Source organism: Brachyistius frenatus, unplaced genomic scaffold (assembly GCF_029030835.1).
Source record: "Brachyistius frenatus isolate BFR_SWC_R1_liver_20210118 unplaced genomic scaffold, ASM2903083v1 Contig_136, whole genome shotgun sequence".
In the NCBI taxonomy this organism is placed as follows: Eukaryota; Metazoa; Chordata; class Actinopteri; family Embiotocidae; genus Brachyistius; species Brachyistius frenatus.
Window position 1 is genome coordinate 375,081 of NW_027210735.1, and position 20,854 is coordinate 395,934.

Here is a 20,854-nt window from a genome sequence, read left to right on the forward strand (position 1 = left end):
GAGAATTGATTCATATCAATCTGTTGAATCTGAGCAACACATGCCCAAGGGCAGCAAATGGCTCATCAGAAGTATTGAGTGGGTGGTAGCTTGGATGCTCGAGCTGCTCTGTGGTATTTGTCTTTGTTTACTGTTGGATAAAACACCAGCTGCTATTTTCCTGCCATAATCAGGCTGATGGGACTAATGGCTGCCTCTGTGCAGCGGCAGACTCAGTGGCAGCATCAGCTGAGGCCACAAAAGGGCTGGAGCCTGTAGATAAGACCCGGTGTGAATCTGTCCAAGACCTGTCAGGCCTGTCGGGGCGGAGGTGTTGATGGAGATCCAGCTTGGCCTCAGAGCCTCAGGGATGCACACCAGGTAGATACATCCCTCATGCACTTTCTCATCCATCCGCAAAATACTGCTTCACTCTGACTCATAATCCTCCTTCAGTCTCGGGTAGCAGGCAACATTGTTTTTTGATGTAAAGCTACAGATTTCATCTTTACTGTGTCAAACAGAGAAGACAATGTTCAACCTATAGTGAGTCTTGTTTATTGTTTGCTGCACAGTAGTTTATGCTGAATATTGCATGAGAAACTCTCACATGGATTCCGTGTTGCTCCTCACATAATCTGAACACAGTTTAAGGATCACAGCAGAAGTAGTGATCATGCTGTGGAGGATTCCCTCGCCGCTTTCTGGGTGCCAACGACTTTCCCTGGGATACGATAACATGGTGTGATGGTGTCGTGCCCACTGCTGCACCATGGTGATGGGCTGTGTTGTGACGGGCAGCGTAGAGTCACTTGTGCCTGTCGTTATGAGCGGCAAACGGCTCCAGCGATAGGAGATAAAAAAAATAAATAAAAAAAACAGAAAAGAAAGAAAACCAGAAGGGTTTGTCGCAGCCGTCGAAAGAGATAACCTGATGCCTTTTCCCTGTTCGCTCAAATAAATCCCTGAGTCAGGAAGTCTGTCTGGTCCACTCACATAGCCTGCTGGGGGGCTGGTGAGGGAGTGGGGGTGGGTGGGGGTGGGGGTGTGACAAACAAAGAGCTGAAGTGCTGACTCAAGCCCGTGCGCTCACCCTGGGTCCACGTGTACTAAGCCCTGTGGGGAGAGGGGAAAGCACTGCCATGCACTCCTGACAGATTCCTTTCACAGACGGGGAAACGAATAAATGTGGAGCGTGGACCTCTCTCCTGACGGATTGTCACTGAGCACAGGGCTGCTTTTGTCACTCCGGATGGTGGTTGTGACAAAAAAAAGAAAGAAAAAAAAAAAAGGCAAATTTGTGGGCGATTAGTTTCACGTGGGCGGGAGAGGTCATGCCCTCAGCATCAATCCATTTCTGGCTCGGTTTGCCTGCCCACGTCAAGCATTCCTCCTTTTAACTGGGTAATGGCTCTGATGGCTGCCCACAGGGCTCCATGATCAGTGCATTAGCATTTAGTTATCACGCTAGACTCAGTAAAATTCTCCAGCCTGTTGAATGGATATTGCGCATCATGCCTGTGGGGGCCGAGGGATGCTATCTAAACCTCTTTAGTGCCCCTCAGTAAAAGGTGTCATGCAAATGGAGTCTATTATATTTGTCGTTACAACCATAGTAACTCCCACATTGTGGGCGAGATGCAGTGAGAGAGTGTGGTGGACTAAGAAAGAGGGAATTTCAGTAGCTAGTGGCGGGGAATATGAGGAATTTTATGACCTATTGTGTGCAGTTGTATAATAGAGCCCGTGGCCTCATGAGATGCCTTTATGTCCTACAATCCAGAGAAACAAAGATGTCTCCTGGTGGGGCTTCTCAGGCATCACTGCTCCTCAATGCTCAGCCACACCATGGCCTTCTATTCAGCATGAATAACTAACAACTGTCTGACCTCTGTTGATTTCCCCAAACGATGGTGCTTTTTTTTTTTTTTTTTTTTTTTTGGAGAAACACATACAGCAACCCCATCCTTCTGTATACTGACCGGTAGGAGCCAGCTTTCTATGGATTGGAGCTCAGATTACCACTGAGGATAAGGCCTTTGTCAGTACAGGTGGTTTAGTGTTTACCTCATCAGCCACAACCTCAATAGCTGAACCATTTCACCGTGATCACATCGTTTCCTTTATTTTAATAAATGATTCATGAGGGTTGAAATGATTCAGATGGGCAAATGGCAGCTGTGGGGGGGTTAAAAACAAGGAATTATGGGACTAATGAGACTAATGAAACTTGCTGTTGTCAGAGTTTATTATCTCCAAATGTACAAAATTAACCTTTGGCTACAGTGTGGTCTGGCGCAATTACCACATAATGAGCTACATTAACACACGGGGGAGGAGGAGGGGGTTATAGTGCTTCAACTACATAGTTCATATCATATTTGCTACATAATGTACTTCTTAGTGGAGAATTAGAAAGATTAAGAGTTATTGTGTGGGATATCGTGCCCCACCTTTTCATGTCCATGTTATGAATGAGACGAGCTAGCGGCGTGGACAACGAGGGTTTATATTTTTATCTGCTCAGCGTTTCTGTCGCTGCTTTCTGCGTCGTTTTGAATGCAGAGGATTACGGCACTGTAATCGGTTCACGACCCGGCACACGAGAGCTGGCTGCGGTGTGCTCAAAAATCCCTTTATCCCCACACACTACGTGGCCCAGTGAGTGTAGCTGTGTGTGTGTGTGTGTGTTTCGGGGAATGACTTTATGAATGTGTGATACAGGATAAAGTGCATAATTTGAATAATGCGGCTCTAGTCACAAACATCTTAGTGGCTGCTCTCCAGGAACACATTCCCCACGCCGTTACATCTTCTTCCTCTGTAGACTCGTGATGTGTTTATTGATCTGCCCGATCCAAATAATTATTTCTGCCTCCCATCTGAGGACATTTCACTTCATCCACTTCTCCCACACCTATCATGACAGAACAGCTCATTTTACCTGACTTGGACCCCCTCTACTTTTTTTCGGGTTGCCTATTATAGAATATAGATGAAAGATTAAGAAACACATGTTAGAGCTCCCCTCCCCCTGCGCTCTGTCTCTCCAGACGGCCCACTGATTAATCACCCCCAAATGTTCTCAGCAGCCTGCGGCCCTGTTTGTTGTGATAGCCTCTGTGTGCAGAAGTGCAAATAAATAATCGCTAGGTGTCTCACCCTGGCAGCAAGTGATTAATGAAGCACAGAAGTGGAGCAGAAGTATGCTGACTTTTTCCCCTCTGCCCGTCTCTCCCACACTTGTCATGGTTATTCTCCAGTCTCATGCAATGTTATGTATTTAGCTAACAGGACATTATATTTGATTGAGGGACTGTCTTGTGCTAATAATAGGCGTCATTGGTCTCGTGTATATCAAATATCATGCCTCCGCCGTGTGCCGAACTGAATCCTGAGACAGGAAACGTCACTCAGCCTGTGATGACTTGATGCGAGTGCCAAGATTTTCCCTGCGTACCCCGAGCAGAACAGCCGACCTGAGGTTTTCAAGGGAAGATGTGGGCGGGGTGGCGGGTGAATCGGAGTTCAACATGTGTACTGAGAACGTGAAGGTATTCCAGCTCCTCTGCAGCCTTGGAGAGGAGTGCGGCAGAATACCTGGAGCAGTGTCTGAGGATGCACCGGAGGAGATGAAAGCAGCTGTTAATCTTTGTCAGCACTGCCAGAGGTGACGAGACTGCAGTCTGCTGAGCAGGGAAGAACATGTCTTCATTATCATCTGTCGCCCATCAGCTAAAAAGTGCATTTTCTTTCAAGACTTTTACTTTTGCTGTCTGAACCAATTTTGACACAATAGCTGGGCATTTTCCCTGCTTGCATTCAACGCTGCAGTTTTTCTGGAAGCCTCCTGTAAACAAGTTAGAGTCAATAGCAAGATATTTTCCTTCGACGACCCTTTGACTCTCATTGCAGGTATTTCTAAGTCTTTCCTCTAGGGACCGCAAATTGGCCCGTTTATCTCATTGACTGACAAATAGGTCCTGCAGAGCTGAGGCCCTGTGCTTTGCTCAGCTCTTCATGACCTAACGTTCAAGCAAGTTAAATTCTGAATGTGAGAAGGAGCAATAAAGTCAATTTGAAATAGAATTATACCCCACAAAATGTCCTACCTCAGCTCATCTTAAGCCCTCTTTAAGCTCCTAGCTTGGACAGTTTTGTGGCCTTTGATTGTGGGTAAAAGGTGAATTAGTCACTGTGTGCCTGAGATGATACGTGCAGGGTGTCGATGCTTTATGGGCAGGGCTTTAAACACAAACCTGCGTGTTTCTGTGCCAAAAATATTTCCGCCTCCCTCATTAAGTGACTAATCTCTTTGGCATCGACGCTTCTCTGGAGAAGTGAAGGTCTGTTGGCACGAGACTCTTCTTTTTGATCTGATGTCCAAAGGCCCGGATCCGCAGAACACAGCTCTCTTGATATTTCAAAACCAAATCAAAGTGAAATGAACAAAGAAGTTGCTTTTACCTCCATGTAGACGCAAACCAGAATTTAAATTTCTCTTCACCCTGATGTACTGTACATCAACCAAACCAGCTTTACTTGAATATTGATGAGTTTTTGTTTTTTTCCACTTTTTTGGCGCCAACTGTTCCATTTATTCTTGGCGGACTGGGGATTCCCATCTTTGGGAATAAAGCAATTCCAGGCTGGCTGTGGCACAGCCCCACCAATCATTTCCTCCTGTTTATTTCTCAGGCAGAAAATGATTTACCTCCTCATGGACAGCGCTTCACTGTTCACTGGCACAGAGCCAGAGCCACTGATCGAGGAGAGGACTTGGCTGTGCACCCTGCTGCTCCCTCTCTCGCTGTCTCTTTCTGTCTGTTTCCTCTGCATCTTTCTCTCAAACTACTCGACCTCATTTTTTTTTTTTTAACATCACCCTCATTTCTACAGCGCTTTCTTCCCCGTTTACCACTCTCAATCCCTTTCTTCCCCTGTTCCAAATGATCCTGTGTTATTCAAGCTACTCTCCAGAGGATGCCCTAATCCCTTGTTTTCCACCTCAGTCCACAGACCGTTTGAAAAGAGTTCAGAGGAGGCCGTGACGGAACAGGTTTACTACCCGCAGGTAGAATTTAGGATTTTATTTACGGAGAGCAGCATTGTTATCTCTTACTCTGACAGGAGAGCTCTTTGAATCCACATTATGATACGAATTCAAGTCAGTTGCATAAGGCGACATATTTTTTGGGAGGGAAGGAGTCTTTTCTTTGACAACACATTGTATTCACAGATGTTACATGAATACATTTGGCCATACCTAATTGGCTGGGGATTGGTGCAGTGAAGATGTGTGTGCAGCCTTGGGCTGTCGGCAGCCAGCACACAAATGATGCTCCTTTCGATATTCTGTGTCCAAGGCCAGACACTGTGCAGCAACAAAGGACTTGCCGAACACCTTGTTGGAACAAAGAGCTTTTCTAACAAGCCCTGGTCCGATGTGTTAGGAACGTGCCTGGCAGGATATTGCTCAGCTAACTGGACATTACATTCATCGCTGTCTGGTTTGTGTCGGGATACGTTTATCTATTTCTGAGGATTTATAGAAAGTCTATAAATCCTTGCCTGGAGGTGTTTGGCCACTTCCTGCAAACTGCTGCTGCGTAAACTACCTTCAGACCACCATTAAAAGAGGCACGCAGGAGGAAGCAGGCTCGCAGTGCAGCTGAAAGCTTCAGAGCTTTGGATTGATAAGATTCAACTGACAGCCAGATAAGCCTGTTAGCTCTCTCCTCCATTTTAATGCATCTCGGGCTGCCGAAGGAGAGAGGAAACCCATTTTTCAAAACGACTGGAAATGTCTTGGTTTTGGTTGATGCTAATCTGAAGCCGACTGATAAGATAAACACACTGAACACAGGGGGAAAGTCTGTTTTGTCTCTGTCCAGGTGGGAGCTTCATTGAAGCAGCTTCTGTGAAGTAAAATTGCAAATTTTTGCTTCAATTAACATTTGTTGAGCCACATTCCCAGATTAATTCCAGTGTTCATGGTGCTGTAGCCGCAGGCAGTTGTTTTGAGTGATTTAGGATAAGGGAGAGGAAGTGAGAAAAACTAAATTAATGTTTATACCAGGGGTCCCTTGGTTGCAGGGAGACTTTAGAAAGGAGATGAGCTCGTTACCAGACTCAACTTCTGTGCCACACAGGAGGCAGGGATCAGCTTTGTTATGCATTCAACAGTCTATGTCTAATGCTGTGTCTCCAGCAACTTAAAGCTGCATGTATTTTTTTTCAGTCTTTTTTAAGAGCCTTATGTGGCCCTGTTTAGCTTCAAGGGTTTGGGTAATACATATTTTTAGACATGAGTGTCCATACATCCAGGAGATGCTGACACCCACAGCACCTCTGGAAATACAGCTACAATAGGTGAACTGTAAGGGAGCGTTTATGGTATGGAAGCATTTGTCTCATTTAATGATCGCCATCCCGACCTCGCTAGTAAATCTTTGTCTGGGTGGGCTTCGTTGCTGCCAGGGTTGGTTGGCAGAGCAATGACATCATCTCCCCTCGTCTGTGCACCATATGAATATGTGTGTGTGTTCACAGGCTGATGTCATGGTTGCTTAATTACCACTGAAGCTTAGTGATGGCTGGGTCACGCTGCGGGTGACCTGGAAGCACCGCGAGCGAGGCCGACGCACAGATGCAGATTTGTTTTAATCCCACACAAATTTGGCAAAAAGCAAACCATACAGCGATGTCGGTCTGCAGTTAAGTCTGAACATTAAGTCTGGTGCTCTTGCTTTACTTCAACTAAGTCTGTATGTTGTTCCCCCACACCTTTGGGGCAGAGAGCAGTTTGAGCGTGTCAAGGGCAGCCCGTCAATAAGACAGTGTGTACTGATTTTAGCTCTGGGGAGTTTTCCTAATGATTATCCTTTGACTCAGAAGCACAGCACCTCAGCTGATAGACCAACAAACACATCCAGCCCAGTCGATCACAAGCATCTGCTGATATTGAGTTATGGGCTGCAGCACACAACCACATGGCTTTGTGCATCTACATCTGCTCAAAATATATCTCACAAATGCCTTTACTGCAGGATCCAGGATAAATTCTCATTGTCTCCAGCAGTGAGTGAGCCTGATTCATTGTGCTATAGTCATTATCACTGCATGGTGTTGAGGCTGGCTGTAGCCCAGTATTCCCATCTCCATTCATGAAGAGCTATGCCGGCCTGCTAATCAGCAGCAGTGAGAGACTCACTGTGGGTGGAGGGGTTGGGGGTGGGGGTGGGGCAGTCTGATATCAAACCTAGTCATCTGATCCCTGCATGAATGGCCAGACCAACCTTATCTTGTCTGAAGGGGAAAAAAAAATAGGGGAATCACAGAAAGGAAATGTCAAGAATTGTAAATGCAGCCAACAAGGTAATTAGAAAAGGGGTCTACCTAAAGAGCTGTACAGCTGGCCAGGAGAACAGAGACAAATCTGCACAAACAAGCTAATGGGTGGGCCCGCTAATGATTCTCTGGGGCAAAGGAATTTCTCTTGTTAATTTGAGCAAGCATTAAAAAAGAAAAAAACGGCTGGAGTGATTATTGACAGCGGGCCAAAGTGAAGCTTTGAAAGCAGCAGGCAAACCCAGCCTCTCCACTCTCTGTGATCTGCAGTCATTGACCTCCTTTCCTCCTCCCTCGTTGTCAATCTTTCTGAAAGGCGAGGATGAAATCTAGATGTCCTTTCTTGAACAAAAGGCACCTAGAGACCTTTTTCTTTTAAAAAGGTGCTTGATTTTACATCCGTCTCGCTTTGGCTCATTTATAAATATTACAGTCATTATCTGTCCCGAAGGGCTGTTCATAAGGAGACAGTGATGAAGCTGAAAGGCTATCAGGACAGTTCCAACTGTGACTGCTCCCTGTTTTTATGTCATTTTGATACATTACACTTGAAAGCACACTAAGGGTAGCAGCAATGGGCATTAGACTAATTACTGGTTGCGCTGTCAGGGTGACCAATGTCGACATTAGTATTGTCTTCTACTCAGCAATTCTTGCCAATCAGATCAGGATTCAAAGGGATTCATTGGTGGAGAAGCATGCAGCAAACCTTTGAGACCGTTCTTTCACTTTAAAATAAGACCACCGCAGGCGCATTAATTTGGACAAGCTGCAGAAAAGCAGAGGTAAGCGTGCTGTGGCAGAGAAGAAGGTAAAGGTTATGTGATATATCAAACTGATTCATTACTATACTGTGCTCTCCAGATACACAGACAGTGTTGGTTTTATTTTTCAGTGCTTCTTTTTTTTTTTTTTTTTTTGCCTTAAAATTGAATTCAGCAGAGTTCATAGAAGGGGCACTGTGTCAGAAGGAGAGAGGCAGAGAGAGCTTTGTGCTGAATGTACTTTCATCTGGCAAGTCTCACACCCACTCTGTTTGCCGATATGTTGTAGGAGGCACTCTGCAGCCAAAGCAGCAGCCTTTCAAACAAGTCTGGCTGGTCGGGGAGGGGGGGGGGGGGGGGCTGAGAGGGCTTACTGGTAAATTGGCAGCCCAGGGAATACAGGGTACTCTCACCCCAGCGCTCACCCACTCACATGCTTTCATTCCCCTTTTTACCCTTGACCATTGACTGACTGCTCTCTCTCTCTCTCTCTCTCTCTCTCTCTCTCTCTCTCTCTCTCTCTCTCTCTCTCTCTCTCTCTCTCTCTCTCTCTCTCGCTCCCCGGCCAGCATAAATCTGCCTTTCTCAGATGTCATCTGTATATTGTCTGTCCTCTCCCTCTCTCCCCTCACCCTCACTGGCTTTTTCTTCTAATGTCTTGGAGCTTTCCTTTGGAGCCGGAGCATCACTCTTTCAAGCAATCCATCTCTGCGCTCTTAAGTATATCCTTCCTTATCGGCATCTCACTCCTTATGATTAATAACACTCTCATTCTTCTTGCTAATTACATCCCTCAACAATGACAAAAAAATACCAATGCGCACAAGTGTACACACACACACACACACACACACACACACACACACACACACACACACACACACACACACACACACACACACACACACACACACACACACACACACACACACACACACACACTCTCGTGCTCATGCATGCATGCACTGTAGGCATACTAACTAAATCTGTTTGAAGTGTGGGACCCTAAAAGAAGAGAGGGCTCCTGTACCCCATTAAGTATTCATGTGTGGTGGGGTGCACACATGTGTGTGTGCATGTGTGTGTGTGTGTATGTGTGTTTGTGCAGGGGGTTTTATGAGACTGTGTGTGTGTGTGTGTGTGTGTGTGTGTGTGTGTGTGTGTGTGTGTGTGTGTGTGTGTATGTGTGTTTGTGCAGGGGGTTTTATGAGACTGTGTGTGTGTGTGTGTGTGTGTGTGTGTGTGTGTGTGTGTGTGTGTGTGTGTGTGTGTGTGTGTGTGTGTGTGTGTGTGTGTGTGTGTGTGTGTGTGTGTGTGGGTAGAGGGAGAAAGAGAGTACTCGCAAATTGCAAGCAGCCAGCAATCGAGTGCTGACACCTCGTCTGGCGGTTGGAGGGAAAAGGGGCTGGGCCGAGGAAAGAAAGAGAGCGAGGGAGGGAGGCATGGTGAGAGAGAGAGAGGAGGGAGTGTGTGTGGTGTGTATGTGTGTGAGAGAGAGAGAGAACGAGGCAGGGACAGAGAGACTCCGCAGGACAGCTGCCAGAATTTCTCTGATAGCAGAAGGACCAAGAGACGGAACAGGAGCAGGAATTCTCCTCATTCTCAGCTACAGAAGGAAATCTTCCAGCCCAGCCGGGAGTACTGAATCTCTCAGCTCCCTTCTGCCTGTCAGCAGCAAAGACTCTGGGAAGGACCTGGACTTCAGGATCTACAGCCACTAGGAGCAGACACAGCACATGGATTAACTGAAAGCGAGAGAAGCATGCAGCCTATGGGAGAAATGAGGAATGTGAAAGAAGGAGTGAAGAACTGAGTTGTTTTCAAGCCAGGTTTTTTGCATCCTGAACTTTTGCAGGTTAAGAGACATGGAAGGAGTTAGAGATGCTTTTGTAAAACACAGGAGGAGCTCCTTCTCATCCTGACCTCTTCCTCGCCTCCTCCTAAGAAACTCTCTGGACTACCTGCACCCCCCCTTTCTCCCTTCTCCTCCTCCTCCTTCCTCACTGTGCATCCACTGCTTATTTCCTGCAGGGCACTCATCCTGTCTGCCCACCTCCACCCTGCCCCACCTGGCGCTCGTTCCATTTAGCTACTATGCCGCCCACGCCTCCTCCTCCTCTTCTTCTTTCTCCCTCCGCCCCCCCTGCTTTTTACAAACCTCTGTGAAATCAAGTGGAACCTCGATGATTGTGATCGGAGCAAAGAGAACCCCGGTGCCCCAACTAGTGAGCAACCCCACCTCCCTACGCTCTCTGCGACTGTGCTGGCGTGTCAAATGTGCAGATAATGGAGAACAGTGACAACACAGACATGGACTGCAAAGTTGAACTCTCTCAGTTGTCTGTTTTTTGACTATGAGCATAAACTAGATAATGGATTGGAAAGAGCTGTAAGTACACCGTTGTAGCATGTTCTTACTGGTGCATGTGAAAACAAACAGTATGAGTGTGTTAATGTTTTGCACAAACTTGAAACTGGCTGATATTAGACTTCACTTGACGCACAGGTTCTCCTTTGAGCATTTAGAACAAGTTGTGAAGGGAAACAGCTTCATTAGCATAAAGATTGAGAGTGAACAGGTGGACAAGCTGTTGCAGGCACAGAAATCTGAGCCTCTCCTCACCGCCGATTTTCCAATGACTGATCATATAGTTGGATGAGGGCGGAGAAAGGACAAGAGAGAAGGAGGGAGAGTGAGGAAGTGACAAGCAATTAATTTCCCTGTGTACCAGTGGTTGTGGTGTGACAAGAAAAAAACACATCATAATTATCCTTTATTTCTCACCTTCCATTCAAGAACACATGTGCCCTATTGTCATTGTGCACCTTGAATTAAACCTCAAGGTTACAAGCTGAGCTTTGGGTTGTGAGCACTCCTCGCCAGTCAAGACAAATCAGTGGCTTTTTTTTTCCGTGTGTGTGTGTGTGTGTGTGTGTGTGTGTGTGTGTGTGTGTGTGTGTGTGTGTGTGTGTGTGTGTGTGTGTGTGTGTGTGTGTGTGTGTGTGTGTGTGTGTGTGTGTGTGTGTGTGTGTGTGTGTGTGTGGTGTCTTCAGGTGACTCTTGACATCTGATTTATATCTCCGGCTGAAATAGAGGAGACAGAATGAGGTGAGAGAGAGAGAGAGAGTGAGACACAGAGACAGGGTAGATTTATCTTGAATGAATGGGCCACGGATACCTCTCATAAACCCTCATACCCTCATACCCACATATGCACCAGCACACAGCCACGTGTGCTCTGGTGTCGTTTCACCTTTCTTTCTCTCCATCTCACATTCATCTATTCCATCTCATTTTTTTGTATTTTTTTTTTTCAGTCACACGATCCGTCTCACATGCTATCACACATAGGCAGCTCCCTGGGGAGAGCCTTCTCCGGTAGCCTTCTTGGATGCAATAATTATTCCATCAGCCAGCAGTGTGTTCCCTGATTGTGCTCTTGGGCTGTCGCTGCAGGGGGTGTACAGTGGAGAGGGAGTGTTGAGCAGAAGAAGAGGGGGGAGGTGGGGGGTTGTCAGTCCAGGATGTAGGGAAAGAGGGAGGGGAGGGAAGAGGAGTGGAGGGGGGCTGTGTTTTTGGCAGCAGCCCACCCAGTCCTGTCCATAGGAGCCCAGAACAGGACTAATGAGCTCAGGCTGGCCTCTGAGGAGACTGCTGCTCCTGAGGACACACAGGGATCTGTTCCTTTTCCCTCTTTCACTTTGTTTCACATGTTCTGTCTCTTTTCCTAAAACTCCTCGGGTCTCCAAATTTCTCATGTTTTATTCTTTTCCTCCACTTTTCTTTACTTCTCTGTGGCAATCTTTGTGTTGACAAGCACCTCTTTGTCTTCCCTGTATTTCTCTGAAATCTCACTGCTTGAGTGAAAACCCTTTGAGTGCATTTGAATTTCCTCGGGGTATTACTTTCCTCGCTGACCTTGAATTACTGATTGTGGGCTGAGTGTTAGCTGATCCAGAGCGATGCCATACCTGGAACCACTCTAAGTCTGGCCAGATTCCCTGCAGGCCAGCCGGGGATATTGGTGCTGTCCTGTAAGTTGCAGGAGTTTAGACAGTGCATGGGCTCTGGGAGACAAGGGGCCGTGATACCGGTGGATTTTAATTAGAGGAATGTCAAAAAAGCTGGGCTCAGTTACAGCAGTGGGCTCTGTTGGGTGCCAGCACAGCAGAAGGGCCGTGTGTCTATCTAGATATCACTAAAGTAAAGGGAAGAGTTGATTTTACCTACCTGCCTCTCATCTAATGGAGCTGCCCCACCTGTATACAATGATCAAAACTCTATTATGCTCTGTTGCTGACCTAAAATGATTGGTGAGCATCCTCTGTCACAATCGCTTAGCTTTTGTTGCAGAGATGGACATGATTGTATCCCAGAGGGTCTTCACATGTCATGTCCATCACAGTTTCTTTTCCTGTTTGATCAAGATAAATGCATGTATTTGCAGGGGCTCTCTGCTTTGGCAGCTTATTTGGTCTTCAACAGGCAAAACGAAATATTTGGCTGGCAATCACTTGTCTTATAGTGTTGCAGTTTCTGTATGAAAACATCAAGGTTTCAGAGAAGTCCACCATTTCTCGCTGAAGTCGAGGCCTGAAGCAATATCTTGGATTGGGAGTAGGAGATAGGAGTTGGATGAAAAGTATTTTTAGTGTGGAGAATTGTGGTGAGTGGTGTCACAGTGTGGTTCGCCTGCTGACTTTCTTTACTTTGGCAAACTGCAAGAAGATTGTTGACCTTTACGTTATATTGTCAGTGTGCGATTTCTAAAGGTTTTACAGCTGGCACTTAAAAATGTCAAGGCAAACATTTGAAATCAAAAAGCTCTCGGTTGGGCACCTCGCTGGAAAGAAACGTTACCTGAAAAAAAAGGATTTGCTTAAGTATGAACTTTCATGGCATGGTGGTTTTTATGAGTATAGCTTCACTTTAATGGTGTTTTTTTTGTTTTCTTATTCCAGGGCAGCTCAGAAGCTGAATCTGTCCTCCAAGCGGAAGAAACACCAGCCCTCACTGCTCCACCCGCAGGAGCCCTCCATTTACCCGACCAACTTCAGCGGCATCCTGCAGGTGTCCCCGCCCCCCGCCCCGCCATGCCTGCTCCGAGCCGTGTCCAAAGTGAAAGAGAACCCAGGGATGGGAAAGGTGAGAACAGACACACAAAGAATAAAGTGTAACATTGCACAACAGACTGCTACCATTCCCTGCCTATGCACACATGTAGATGCAGACCCCTGTTTGAGGGGGTGAATGCAGAGTGGCGACAGAGTGGTCCACAGGCAGCATGCCGTCTGGTCCAGTCCATGCAGATGCAGTCAGATAAGCCTGCTGGAATGTCATGAATTCACTCAGTTTGTGAGACCAGCATTCATCGCTCTGGACACAGAAACCCTGTAAAGAAATAACAACTGTAATTCACCAGTCTGCAGTCCTGTTAAGAGCAGGATTTCTAATTCCATTTTAGGTACATTTGAGGTACATCGTGCCATAATGAAAATCAGGCTGGCAGCAATAGGACAGTCATTAAACAAAGCTGTATAAACACATCGCTCTTCCTTTGTGGTTTATTGGGTATTGTTTGTCTGAGCTGGCGTCCTGTATTTATAAAGCAAAAGAAGTCCCCTAACAAGATTAGATCCCACCTGGATAGGAAGTGCTCGCTTCTGCTGCCAGGTACCCAGACGGTTGAAATTTTGCCACATATTGTAAATCTACCATTTACATGCGGGCTTCATAAAAAAAAAACTGTTATTAACAAGACTCCTCAAGCCCACACCTGACATATACTGTAGATCTGTTCAGCTAAAGGGGCTGGTTTTAAAGGGGAAAGCAGGATTTATGATATTGTTCCAAGCCTATGAGGACGGATTTCCAGGTTTTCTTATTGTAAAGCAAATACATCAATGTGATTTCTCTCTTCCTTTCTCCCTGTCTCTCTTTTTAAATCAGGGTAGAAATAACCTTTTCAGTTACCTACATCGCTTTCACTTTGCCTGCTTATGTTTCATATTAATTCAACTGAAGACTTCGATGAATGTCTTGTTTCCATCAGGCGTATGTGGGTCACTTCCACTTCACTTTTGACCTAGACACAGTTCTTTCAGGTATAGACAGCGGTGTGGGCGGAGTAATGCCACCATACACTAATGGATTTTGTGGGGGATCAAGGGACAGAGAAACAGAGGCCATTAGCATGGAGTCCGGGGTGTGAAAATACTGCAGCCAATCCTCCGTGACCTCCAGTGTCTGATCTCTGCCAACATAAATAAAACGGAGACATTAGTTCGCCTGGTAGCCTCTAACTCGTAGACAGACACACAGCAGTCGTATGTAGGGTTTAAATGTCATAGCAAATGTAATTTACTCAACATATGCACACGTCAGTCAGATAACAGCCCTCTGCGGAGTATAAAGAGAGTTTGCACTTGGCCTGAGGAATCCGAGATGAATTCACTCACTGAAAGAAAGGGATTTCCAGTCACATTGTTTCAGAGTGCTGGAGCCTGGATCTATTCTCTTGCAATATTTATATACTAGTCAGGGGAAGAATGGGCCTTTTGTGGGGGCGTGAAGATGGTGAAGAGTTCCAGGCTGGGCAAAACAATCTTCTATGAAAAGGGGAAGGGAGTTAGCTGTATTTTAAGGTTTTCATTTCAGCTTGTGAGGCATCATAGACGCTTTTTCAAGAAGCTTTAAAATGGCTCAGGATTGAGTTCCCTATCACACACACGGCAGCATATAGAAACTAGTCAGTTGATGTAATGCTAGGTGTAACACTAAACACTCTAAACATATCCCAAGTGCCGTTTCTGTCCCGTCGGTCACACATATACTCTCACAGAGCCTTCAGAGAAATAGAAGTGGCACATATCTGACCATCAGATTGTAAAGCAGTCTGTCAGGGTTTTAAAAGCAGGTGATGGTAAATGGGGGTTTTGTACAGACTCACACACAAACCACACAGAGTGTATCTCTGGAGCATTGGAGAGGCAGGAAATGGTAACATTTCTCTGCTATTGTTTGTAAGGTGGTGCAACAATACACAACTCGCATAATGACTTCCCTCCTGTTACCACGGCAATAGCATTAGACATGAATGGGCTTGTCAGAGCAGTGCTGAATCAACACCTTTAGTTATTAATCTGTCCTCCAATTTAGCATAAAAGGCTGACAAGATGACCTGTGGAGTGTGTTCAGACTGTGAGCTCACTTCATGAATGTCAAGCCCCAGAATGCAACAGGGTAGGTCTCCAGCTTTTTTTAATGTGGAGCGGGCATTTTCCAGGAAGAAAAGGAGAAGGAGCAGAGAGAGTAGGTGGGATAAGAGGGGGGCGCCATATGCTCCTGCACTCTCATGCTGCTGAGCGGCTCCTGGTCCAGGAAAATAACGTCTAGTGGGATAATCCCCCAGCAGGGTGCTCCACACACACACACACACACACACACACACACACACACACACACACACACACACACACACACACACACACACACACACACACACACACACACACACACACACACACACACACACACACACACACACACACACACACACACCAATTTCCACAGTTTTCAGCTGTGACTTTCAATACTCACCTTGCCACATTTTACCATTAGGCAGTGTGTTGACCCATCGAGTTTGCAAGTCAATGTGAGACTAGTGTTTCCATGGTAACCTTCGGTGTCCATCAGCTCTGACAAAGTGGACGTGATGTTAATGCAGAATGCTGAAGGACCTTCTCAGTTTGCAACTTATATACTGGTTATAAACTGCCATCCATACATTTCTCCTCTTCCCTTTGTGCATTGGTAGTAAACAATTTTAAACTGAGCCTCGTTTTTTTTTCCTCCTCTGTGCTGAACCTGAAAAATAAATTCTTAAATCTCTTCGCTGACTCCATCTGCCCCTTTGTCATGTTTTGTGCCTTCGCACTCGCTAATCCTCCCTTTTCTCCCCATTCTCTCTCTCTGCGTATCTGTCTCGCTCTGGGGTTTAGGTGAAAGTGATGATGCGTATCTGTCCATCTCTGGAGGCTGCCGACTCTTCAGAGTCTCAGTCCTTCCTGAAAGTAGACAGCAGAAAGAAGCAGCTGACTCTCTATGACCCCGCGTCCAGCCCACACTCCGGCTCAGGGCACAGGAGGTCTGCCACTGTGGCCGTCCCAAAGATATTTGCCTTCGATGCTGTTTTTACCCAGGATGCCTCACAAGTAAGGGCCACTGTGTGTGTTCTTGTGTGTATGTATAGTTTTTTTTTTTAAAGGTGTTGTGTGGGAATTCAGCCTCTCAAGGGCAAAAGGACATCTTCATGCCGGCAGGGTGTGACCAGGGGCTTAGAGGAAAAATGCTTGTCTTGGGTCAGGGGGCATTCTTACCAGTGTGGGCCTAACAGCTGGGCCTTTTAAGCCTCCTGAGGAATGACTTGAATCCACTCCACTTATATCTAACCTCTCCTTTCATAGAACAGCTATATCTAACCTCAGCCCTCTGCAGCAAACAACAGGCATATCCACTGACATCAAAGACAAAGGGCAGCTATATGTTTACTGCATTGTATCTTCGGATGGGTCCAGTTTCACTCTCTCCACAGGTTAAGACAAACACCCGTCTTTTTAATGGAATAATTGGCTGTTACTTACAGCAAAATTTAAAGAAAATCTGAGGTCAAGTATTTAATGCATTTCCCAGTAGTGCGGTAAACTCTAAATAGCTATAAGAGCAGAGGAGGTTGTCATCACTGGTGTAGGATGCATTTCCATAACAGTGGGAACCTCAGATCTTGTATCATACCACCTACTTAGAGCAATTATTTTCCCTCAGTAAGCTGCTGATTGCTGAAGCCTAAATGTTTCTGCTGCAGAGCCGAAGCCAAGCTGCTGGATTGTGCCGCTGGGACAGCACTGCTGGTGGCTAACAGTAACAGCAAGCTGTTCTGCTGTTAGTGGTCTTGTTTGCTGTGTGATGTATGGGAAAGGGGCCTGTGCTGCAGAAGCCTCGCCCCAGAGGACCCATGCTGAAACACATTGCAAAAACTAGCCACACATTACAGCACATGCAAACACACACACACACCCCTGAGTGATGAAAAATACTGAAATCATGAATGTGATTTGGTGTAACCGATGCCAAATAACGGATAGTATTTAAGGATTCATTGTTCTCAGTTTGCCTGTTTTACAGTGCTTCTTGGATGTGGCTGAATTGTAAATTGACAGTGAGGGGGCTGCTTCTGTTTTTCACAGGCTGAGGTGTGCTCAGGGACTGTGGCTGAGGTCATCCAGTCCGTGGTGAATGGTGCAGACGGTTGCATCTTCTGCTTCGGTCAAGTCAAGCTCGGTAAGATCCTCCACTGGCTACAGATTAGACAAGTGCCTTTGTTAGCCAAGGAAAACTCTCATTGCTCTTTGTTAGCTACACTTGATGTCCACAATTGGCTTAGCGGTGCACTGGGTTGAGTCAAGGAATGGGAGATTGGAGGAAAAGGAACGGGTAGTGAGTCTTGGGGTGGGGGTGGGGGTGGGGGTGAGGGGTTGAAGTGCTGCGTCCAGGCTTCAGGGCTCAGTCTGTAATTAAAATCTTAGTAATTGGCCTGGCCAGTGATTGTAGTGCTTTCCTCATGCTGCTGGTTCCACGTGCAATAATTCTTCACTGAGTAACTGCTTCTGGAAGAGGTCCTTGGATTAGCATTTGATTTTTATTTGCCATGTACCTCTGATCCCCCACGTCAGCCATTATTTTTTTTTTCATCATCAGTTGTTAAACACAATAACGCTCAGAAAATATCCGGTCAGTGTCTATTTCTTTGTGAACCTTCTGCCCGTTCCAGGCAGCTCGATGAAAGAAGTAATTTTAGTTTGAACATATAGTGAGTGTAGCTGGCTTCCAGACACAAGGCAATATTTCCATTTCCATCCTCCTCTGCCTTTTACACATCCCCAGGCAAGACATACACCATGATTGGCAAAGACGGCTCCACTCAGAGCCTCGGCATTGTGCCCTGTGCCATTTCCTGGCTCTTCAAGCTCATCAACGAGCGCAAGGAGAAGACGGGCACGCGCTTCTCGGTCCGCGTGTCTGCCGTGGAAATCTTTGGAAAAGACGAGGAGCTGAAGGACTTGCTGTCTGAGGTGTCGACAGGCAGCCTGCAGGAGGGCCAGTCCCCGGGAATCCACCTGAGAGAGGATCCCATCTGTGGCACTCAGGTGAGAAGCATTCCATCGCTCATATTTTTTCTTTGTTCACTGATCCTTTCTTTCTCCCTGCGGGTTATAATGTATTAGTCTGTCTGAGTATTGATCTTTTTCTGTCTGTAATCTACTTCCTGTACTCCCAAAGATGTTTAAACTTCTTGTGAGTGCATGTGGTTTTTTTGTTTTTTTTAATCTCCCAGGACTTCCTAGTTGTTCTTGCTCTGCCCGCTCCTGAAATCTTTGCTTTATATTTCTACCAAACCCATCTGTGCTATCGATGGCTTTCTTCTTACCTTTGTATCGACTCTCCTGTCAGCATCCATAAGCATCTATTACCCATGTGTTAGCGTTATCCCTCTACGGCACAATAGAAGTATTATTGGGGGATGGTGGACGACTGTAGGGTTTGAAGGCACTCACAGGTGTTGCTGTCAGATGTTGTTTTTTGGGGATATGTACGGACTCCAACTTCAAAGGCTGTGCACTTCTGTGAAGCTCCTTCTTGCTCTGCTGCTCAGCAGCCACGCGTGGGCTCCCTTCATGATGCCCCCCCGCCTTCTCTGTCTCCCTCCTACCCCCCCTTTCTTTCTGTATCCCACCACCATCATCACATCATGGTGAAGGAAGTGCCCCTGCCTCCTGCTCCACCATTACCTCTCCTAATCCTCCTCCCTCTGTGTGCATATCTGCTGTTTTAATTGCCCCCGAGACCCAATCTAATGGGCAAGAAATGTGGGCCGGGGTCCAATTAACTGGCTCCCCTCTCTTCCACCGGTATCCTTTTCACATCCATCCTCTTTCTCAAGCCCTGTGTGGCCTCTTTTGCTAACCCTAACCCTGCTGTCTGTCTCTCCCCCCCCCCCCCCTAGCTCCAGAATCAAAGCGAGCTTCGTGCACCGACCGCTGACAAAGCCGCCTTCTTCCTGGATGCAGCCATTGCCGCACGCAGCACCAGCAGACCAAATGCTGATGAGGACGAGAGGCGCAACTCCCACATGCTGTTCACGCTGCACATCTACCAGTACCGCATGGAGAAGAGCGGCAAAGGCGGAAGTTAGTATTACTGCGTTACTACTGCTCTGGAGCTACAAGTTGTCACCACACATTTTCGAACTATATGTTTGAAGTCTCTGTTCTGCCACACAGTAATCAGTTAGTATGCATATAGTTGGAAAAGTCCAAATCAATGTTAGAAGCCTGGCTGACTGGACTTTAAACGTTTTGCTACTGCTGTAGGAATAACATCAGTCACCCACATAACAACATGTCACTCTATGATTTTTTTTTACAATGACAGCCAAGTTGCTAAATCTGCATTTTGAATCATTAGAAGAAAAGTGTTGTTTCTGATTGTCAGTGGATTCTTTTGTTTTTATGTCTATATCAATGGAGACTCCTTGTTACCATGGGTTACTCATCTGGTAGGAGTGAAACAGTCTGGGTGCAATTTGAATCATTTCAATGTTGTAATCTTACTCATAAATGAGCCAGATGGCTCCGACAGAGCTGTGCCTCGCCTGCCATCATGGCACTGTGCGTGAAGAGCTAAGTTCAGAGAGGGAGTGTCTGTGCTTGCCTCACCTGGTTCTTCTTCTGCTGTTGGCATAGTGTCAGGCGGACGGAGCAGGCTGCACCTCATCGATTTGGGGAGCTGTGAAAAGGTCCTGAGCAAGAGCAGAGATGGAGGGGGAGGCCTGTGTCTTTCCCTGAATGCACTGGGAAATGTCATCATGGCTTTAGCAAATGGAGCGAAACATGTACCTTACAAGTAAGAAAACCACTATTAGTTTTACTGTCGATTTTATCGACTTGTTGTATCTACTGTTAATTATTTCAGGCATGTCACTGCATGTGGCGTCAACCGTACAGGTTTGCTGTGTGACTATTTATTTCGCTTGTTTAGTTAGCCTCACATAAGACCTTACTTGGTGTTGCACGAGATTATATTGCAATTAATCAGGTATGAAAAGATTAAAGACTTGTCATATGGGAGTGTTTTTCAGCATAGAGAATTCAAAACATATTCCACTGGAGACATGCCAGCTATATCTTTAGCAGTGGGTTTTAACATATTACAAAGTTGTTTGTTAATGACAGTGTGAATGCTTTCTGTAGGGACAGCAAACTGACCATGCTGTTGAGGGAGTCCCTCGGCAACATCAACTGCAGAACCACAATGATTGCCCACATCTCCGACTGCCCGGCCAACTATGCTGACTCACTCACCACCATCCAGCTGGCATCCCGCATCCACCGCATGAGGAAGAAGAAATCTAAGGTAGACTGATGAACTCATTAGCACTGATTATGTGTTTAAATGTATGCAGTAATAAACTAACATTGTATGAAATTCCAGTAACAGCAAGTAATGTAATCTTGCAATTTAAATCAGGCATTTAACAACTTATTTTATTGCTTATAACTCATTGTTATTAATTATTTATAAATGATAAATGCACCTTAATTGTTATTTTACATCATATTTAAGTGTTTCAAGTATAGTAATTATATTCCCAATGTGCATTTGCAACTACATTCATCATAAATCGTAACATGATTTAAGTCCC

General features: G+C 46.0%; 1 protein-coding gene across 2 annotated transcripts in view; it reads left to right on the forward strand.

The window, feature by feature from the left end:
* The window catches only part of kif26ab (kinesin family member 26Ab), a 64,315-nt gene that overhangs the window by 35,351 nt on the left and 8,110 nt on the right, over nucleotides 1–20,854 (forward strand). Inside the window, exons 1-8 of one of the 2 annotated variants that reach the window (XM_069714891.1) lie at nucleotides 9,614–10,482; nucleotides 13,056–13,239; nucleotides 16,095–16,307; nucleotides 17,340–17,433; nucleotides 18,037–18,299; nucleotides 19,157–19,340; nucleotides 19,896–20,055; nucleotides 20,403–20,565. In XM_069714891.1, coding sequence (XP_069570992.1) covers nucleotides 10,466–10,482; nucleotides 13,056–13,239; nucleotides 16,095–16,307; nucleotides 17,340–17,433; nucleotides 18,037–18,299; nucleotides 19,157–19,340; nucleotides 19,896–20,055; nucleotides 20,403–20,565 — 1,278 coding nt within the window. In that variant the 5' untranslated portion in view covers nucleotides 9,614–10,465. Of the gene's footprint in view, nucleotides 1–9,613; nucleotides 10,483–13,055; nucleotides 13,240–16,094; nucleotides 16,308–17,339; nucleotides 17,434–18,036; nucleotides 18,300–19,156; nucleotides 19,341–19,895; nucleotides 20,056–20,402; nucleotides 20,566–20,854 lie in introns of those variants that run through there. The other variant, XM_069714890.1, reaches the window with a different exon arrangement.